General features: G+C 30.7%; 2 protein-coding genes and 1 long non-coding RNA gene across 48 annotated transcripts in view; 1 reads left to right on the top strand and 2 right to left on the bottom strand.

The window, feature by feature from the left end:
* LOC102677929 (calcium/calmodulin-dependent protein kinase type II alpha chain) overlaps positions 1-7367 on the top strand; it is a 140815-nt gene that overhangs the window by 2275 nt on the left and 131173 nt on the right. The gene's annotated exons all lie outside the window — the stretch shown is intronic.
* LOC116185669 lies at positions 1938-3338 on the bottom strand. 2 transcript variants are annotated; one of them, XR_004150540.1, is made up of 2 exons: positions 2746-3338; positions 1938-2493 (listed from the first exon to the last, which is right to left on the bottom strand). It is a non-coding gene; the product is annotated as an uncharacterized LOC116185669 (long non-coding RNA). The 2 variants fall into 2 exon arrangements; XR_004150541.1 differs by having other exon boundaries at positions 2742-3338.
* Positions 6041-7367, bottom strand: part of LOC102681681 — a 36806-nt gene continuing 35479 nt past the window's right edge. Inside the window, exon 4 of one of the 2 annotated variants that reach the window (XM_031510616.1) lies at positions 6041-6298. In XM_031510616.1, the coding sequence (XP_031366476.1) occupies positions 6256-6298 (43 nt within the window). In that variant the 3' untranslated portion in view covers positions 6041-6255. Of the gene's footprint in view, positions 6303-7367 lie in introns of both variants that reach the window. The other variant, XM_031510617.1, reaches the window with a different exon arrangement.

Genomic DNA, 7367 nt, shown 5'->3' on the forward strand with positions numbered 1-7367 from the left:
TCCTTCGATCACCTATTTCTGTAATATGATTTATTCGTTCGATGCTATATTCTATAATAAGAAAGTCACGTTTCAATACTATTTTTGTTAATATTTATAATTTTTAATTACTATTTTTGAAATGTGTTATTACTATTTATTACGTTATTCTTATTATTCGAATAGAATTATTTGATAATTTCTTAATAAAATTATCGGGAAATAAGTTAAAACGTCATGTGATTTTTTCTAGGTTAGGAGAGTTTTGATATTCCATAGATAGTTTCAATAGAGTATCGATATCGTTCATCTTTTATCATTCGTGATCTCGAATGATCTTGACTCACAGTTACGAAAGTTTTTTTGATTCGTAAATCGTGCATACAAGAAAAGAAAATTTTCTGACCACACCCCGTATCTTTTTGGGAGAGTTCGTGGTACGGTCGATAAACACGGAGCGTAGAGCACGCGTAGAGCACGCGTTACACAATGTCACCTGCTCGATTCAGTTTGGAATATTTTATTATTCCCTTTTTTCTCTTTAAATCATACAATTAAAAGCAAAAATAAATATTTTTAATTCAAAATTTTTTTAATATACCATAATTATTAAAGATTATGAATTGTTTCATATTAAGAATGATCTATCGATTTTTTTCTTTCATCGATTGTTTAATCGAATTTTCTCGAAGCCGCTCACATTATGAACGATTCCGTTTATTTATACAAATTGCAAGAACGATTCGTGACAAACGCGATCGCTTTCGACGTTGTTCCTGATTCTAACACACATTTCCAGCCACGAAAATCGAGTGAATCTAATTTGAATGGCAACACCATGAATTCGCAATTAGAATTGGCTGATTTAGAATATTGTCCGTGTATGTAAACACGCTCAGTCGATTTCTCATTTGTTTTCGAATAATGTGAAAATATGCCATGCTATTGTATTTCAAATAATTTTCGTTCTGAAATATGGAAGCCATAGATTTGATTTTCTAGAAATATTTTTATTGCAATCTTTTTTACTGTAATTAGATGAATTATATACGGAAAAATATGTATTCAAATGTTTTAAATTCAATAAACATTTGAAAAACAAGTCGAGAAGATATTCTTTTTTAATTATTTAAAATATCGACTATGTTAGTTATGAGATATATGTTAATTTGATCAAGAAGTGCATCTTGCAAATCATCAAATTCGCGTGAAAAGAAAAATTCAATTTTATTAAATATTTAAATGATGAAATAGAATTGAATTAAAATATGGCTGTTTTTGAATAAGCATGTAGTAATAAGATAAAATAATCTCGATATTAATTTGTTAATGGTAGAATCAATTTTTATTTTAAGCCGACTTTTACAGCTTTATTCCATTCAAAACTACAGAAGCGGCAATCTATTTCTAGACCTTCCGCGATCTCAGTATCTCGAAAGTTTTCAGCTCTAACGAGATCCATGTAATTTAAAAAAGTTGATCAATTGAATCGTGCAATCATGTTGTTCACTATCATTGTCCTTTAATTATTTAATTCGATTTATTACGTTGCAGATTTTGTGAGAATAATTTGTTCGTCAATTTTAAGAGTATATTTATTTCGCATTTTACAAAACGATCAATACATATTTATCTTTTATAAATCACTTTCAGTTTTTTTTTCTATAGATAAATTTTAATTTTTTGCTTTTAATAGATATTCAAAGTTGGAATTCTGAATTTTGAAACATTCATTATTCGAGTTTCTTTAATCGTTTCTAATAATAATCAGCACTTTCTTTTCTTAAATCAAACTTGATTCGTTTTTTCAAAACTCTCTATTCAGTAACGATTTGAAGCAACTATATAAAATTTTCTTTCATCAATCTCAAGGATCGTCACTTTCGTTTTTGTTTTAGAAATCTGGCTTCGTTAAAAAAAAATTGAATTTCGATATTTCGAAACACTTTTTCTTCCCCTTTTCAAAAATCTAATTTCATACAAGAGATTAATCTCACTGAGTGATGGAAAAATCTAATTTACAAACATTATCGTTCATTCGTCTTGACATAACTCTACGCATTCACTTTTATAATAGAAACGCGCAAAACTCGTCTCTGCTATTTTCGTTAATTATTCGGATATCCAACTAATTTCGGCCGTGGCCACCGCGCAGAGAATCCGTGCACGTATACACATGTGCGTGCGTCCGTGGCCTGGCATAATCAAAACATTTTCCTCGCCTTCGGGTTGAATAATTCAACGTTTCTTCCATGTCTGATATTGCTTCACGATCGCCTTTTATCGGCTATAGATTTTGCATCGAACCATTTCAGACGAAAAGAAAGGGAAGAATAAGAAAAAGATATATTAAACTTTTCCACGATTCCTAACTTTTATTTCCCTAACCAGAGATTTGCCGTTTACTTGATTCGTTGGTTCATGATTAATCCCTTCATTCTTCTTTTCAACGATGAATTTCGTCATTTTCCTTTTGTTATGCGATGAAAGTATCCGATTAAAATAACGTTTATTCTGAAATAAGAATAATTGTTAACGTGTCTGATGATTTTATTTGAACTTGGAACAAAATTTTTGAAATAAAGTATTATTAGGTGAATAAGAAAGTTCCATTTTTTTTTTTTTTTTTACGAAAAATATATAAAATAGAGAATCATTTATTACACTTGTGCAATGTTATTTTATATAATAAACTGCAAATAATCGCAAATAATCGTCGAGACATAAAATTATGTGTTAAAATTATTTTTTTTTGCGTATACTTACTTGTGTTTCGATTACAGTGAATTCAAAAAACATTCTTGATTCGATTCTCATTCTCTTAACGTTTTCAGATTATTCAGATTATTATACGTAACTCTTGTTAAATCATGGATACACATCTTCGAAACTAAAAATATCTCAATAGAATCTTATCGTGTCGAGAGTTTTAAGATCGTCGAATGATCCGAAGTTAAGCGAAAATCTTGGAAACCTTTGGTTTATTTTTTTCAACATTTAAAAGGCGGGAGAGACTTGAGAATTTACGACGGTGGCCTCTCTTTCTGTCTCTCTTCCTCTGGTGATTTATCACGAAGGGTGTAGAAGCGTTTCTCTGTGCGTCACGCTACAACTCGAAATATATGTGGTTTCGACGCGTGATAAAGTGTCGCGTGTTGAGAATTTATTAAAAAATAGGGGGAAAAAGAAAAAGAAGAGGAAAATAGTAAAAAGAAAAGAAACATACGTTAAACCGATTGATGTAACGGTATACCACAATTTTTCTTGTTTCTAATAATTGCATTAGATTATAAAATTCTTTGATATCGACTGATTTATTTATTTATTTAATAAGCATAAATTATATGTATTTAACATTTTTTTTTTATGCCAGAGACACGAAGTATATAAACTTTTTGTTTAAATAAAAATCTTTTTTTATAACTTGACTCCAAGCTACAACTATAAAACGAAATTTTATAAAAACTGAACTATAAAGTGAATAATAATACTTAAAAATTTTGATTTCGATAATTTTCTTATAACTCTTATCTATAAACTTGTATAAGTTATCGAATTTGAGAATGATGTGCGGAAAGATTAAAGTGAATATACAGAAATCGAAATTTATACAAATTTGTATAGTATTTTCTTTTTGTATAGTAATTCTTATTAAACAAAATTTACAATTGTAATTTTTTGAGTTATATCGAGTCTCGTTAACGATTGAAAGCAGATAAAAACCATTATTTTGCGAAATAATCTTGAAATCGCGTTACCGTGTAGGTTTAAGGAGATTTTAATGTAACGCATTGGAGATATAAGCGGTAAAATAAACAGAAATGGAACAGATTTTCTGTGCAAGATACGCCAGAAAACTCTTTAGACATTTTACCTGATGCGCTCCCTAAGACTTTTGTTACATTTGTTATTTCTCTAGTCTGAAACTTTTCTCTAAACTCCACTTTGGCGACATAGATTAGTGCTCTTAAGATTAGTCACACCACGTAGAAACTCGCGAATACAGGAATACACAAATATATGTGCGTTTTCTTACATTTCGTTGCTAATATATTTAAATTTATTGCAGTTCTTCATATTTTTAGCGATGAAATTTATATTTTTCTGAAAATAAGAGCAAAAATATTATATATAGGAATAATATGTAGGAATATGTGTGTATTTTCTTACATTTTACTTTTAATATGTTCGAATGTTGTAGTTCTTCAATATTTTTATTGATGAAATTTACATTTTTCTGAAAATAAGAGCAAAAATTATTATTGTATGAAAAACATCATTAAAATAGAATTTATTATAATTTATCACAATAAAATGTGATAAATTATTGATATATAATCCGTAAATCTTTTTTCAAATTTTAGATGAATTATTTTAAATGACAATTCTAATAATAATTCATTTCTACAATAAACGAAATATGTTAGAAACTGAAAGGCTATAGTAAAAAGTAAAATTTTTGCATTGTGCAATCGCGTACACTTTCTAAATAAAGATTATCAAGCTTGTGGTTGGATTACTGATTATTACTGGTTATCAAACAACGATAATTAGGTAATATATAATCAGACTATAATAAAGGAATAAAACAACACACATATGAATTACAACAGAAGATCTCTATGAATATGAGATATAAATACAATATCTTATGAAAATATATTTACAGGAAAATCTATCCTTACCTTAAAATTCTGATTTTAATTTGAACGTTTATATATGTATAGCATAATAAATCTTTTTCCCAAAGTTTCCAGCTTTTCATAAGTTTCATTTTTTCAATATACATATAACTTCACTTGGCCATTTTTTTGAATTCCACCTATAATTCAAAATAATCAACTATTAAAAAAATTATCCCACATATAACCTTATAATTATACTCACAAAAATTTTACTTCTCTAAAGTATTGATTCTATAAATCAAACCAAAAATAATTTTTTAGTAGATTAATTTATTAAGCCATAACCAATTGAACATTATTGAAGATGAAGCGAATACGCAAATATATCAAGACTGCTGCGCGATGAAGATAGAACTACTTTAAATTGTTCAGTAATAATTTAACAAATAAGCGTCAACATCTCGACATCTTTCTATACGAACCTTTGTTCTCCATAATCGATCCTCCAAACATACGTCCCCACGAATATATTAACACCCTGTACATATAAATACAGTATACACGATATCTTTGGCTATCGATCATAAGGCGCCAGTATATCTGTTTACACGAGTACGTTTACATCGATCATACACATAGTCGATTCGTGGCCTCGGATTACGGTTATCCCCTCCGACACCGACAAACAGACGTCCCACATTTCGGCTCTGGTATTCAGCCAGATATCACCGACGACGGTTGATTATAATTACGGGCGAGGGGGGAGGGGTTGCTCGCTCGCTCGTTCGCGTGAATCGCGAATCTTCCCCGATCCTTTCACCTCGAATCACTCTTCTCGAGAGTTCATCAATCACCGGCGTACTCTCCTGTATATCTCATCCTCTCTTTCTCTTCCCTCGATGATACGTTCGTTCTCGTTTAACGAATCGTCCAAGGGGGGGACAGAATGAGAAATAGAGAGGGAGAGAGGGAGATGTATTGGGAATGGAAACGTGTTTGACAGTCGTTTCCATTTCGATGAATCGACGTGGAATAAATATGTTGTATATGTCCAGTTTTCCATCAAATTATCCAAGTTTTTGCTTCAGAAATTTTGGAAATTTCTGGATGGAGTAGCGAGGGTAATAATTGCACAGTCTTCGTTCTCCTGGTCTGTCTTTTACGGTCTCGTAACTACTGATACTAGTATGAACAATGGGAAAAATTTGAAACAGTTTTACTTTTTGAAATATTATTTCTTCGTTTGTGGAATAGAATTGTTCGTAAAATTTTCTATCGTTCGAGAAAAATAATATTCATTTCTTATTTCAAATATCCACTTTCTCTAATCCTGAAAATTTTTGTCAAGTTTTATTATTGTTGAGACGAAGAGAATCGTAATAAATCTTTCCAAAACTTACAAGATTTCATTTTTGGTCGTCAAAGATACTTTTTTCTGAATATGAGTGATGCTTTTAATTGATCCAATCGAGTATAGTATTTTTTATTATTAATCGTGTGGTCAGATGGCAAAAGTTCGTGATGAAACATTCTCTCGTAATCCCATTGAACAGACAACAAAATCCTTTTAATCGATACGCGAACAACTTTTTTTTTGGCATAAAATTCCATTTGAGAAGATGGAATCAATCTTCAAACTTTTTTTCGCGTTTTAAATATAATTCCATTTCGAAATATATTCCTCGCACAAAAGGCTATCTGAAACATTGAAATAAATTAATAATTGGACATTGTAGATGTTTATGTAAAATCATATGATTTATGATTAAAAAAAAAAGAGTTAAAATAAAAATTTTTTTTTTCACGTCGAATTTTTGAATGATAAACACATAAACATCCTCCAAGTTTTTATTAATAAAATTTATAAATTAGCGGAGAATTGAATTTAATTGGGAAATTTTTCAATTTTATTCGCAAAGTTTCATTGAAAACAGAATTTTTACAAAACTTTCACAAAGAATTTTCAATTTCAATCCATCGATTCGTTAATTGAAATTCGTATTTTGTATTACCCGCCTAAGCGTATCGTGATAGATATCACGCAAAGTTTTTGCGACTCGAGTATTTACATCACCATGTAATAATAATTATACATAATATTTGTATTTACATTTGAACAATATCTATTCCAAATACCAACCTATTCCTAAAATCTCAACATTTATCGGCGAATAGATTCGCAATCCACGTATATTCATCCTCGACCCGATATCGAGGACTTCTGGTATTACCGCTTACGAGCAAACCGATTCATATGTTAGTTTTGGCAACTGTCTACGCTGACATTAAGACCGTAGGGTAAATATTAGCTCTATCGAGAACCACCAATGGAAATGCCAATCCCCCCCCTCCCCGTACGGGCTACCGTTTTCACTTTTTCGGCCGTTTCCTCCTTCGCGATTCCCTCCACTTCCGGCTGACAATTCCCTCCCCTCCCTCCCCGTGCAAACGATCGTTTTCAAGGGAACAATCGTTCGATCCAGTTTTTCTAGGGAAAAGTGGGACGATCGTGGAAACGCGATTACGACGTCGTAAAACGAATTTCCTCCAACTTCCATTATGTACCTTGAATCTTCTTTCTTTCGACAATCTTTGTTACAAAGTACGGTAGCATTGTGTACAAAGTCGGTGGGATAGAACCGGTGGCCGTGGATAATTGGCCAGATGCGGCTAAATCTTGTTTAACCTTCTTTCGATCTAAACTTTTAAAACGACGAGACAATTCTTTTTTTTTTCTTTTTTTTTTTTTTTTTTTTTTTTTTT

Source organism: Apis dorsata, unplaced genomic scaffold (assembly GCF_000469605.1).
Source record: "Apis dorsata unplaced genomic scaffold, Apis dorsata 1.3 scaffold_247, whole genome shotgun sequence".
Lineage (NCBI taxonomy): Eukaryota > Metazoa > Arthropoda > Insecta > Hymenoptera > Apidae > Apis > Apis dorsata.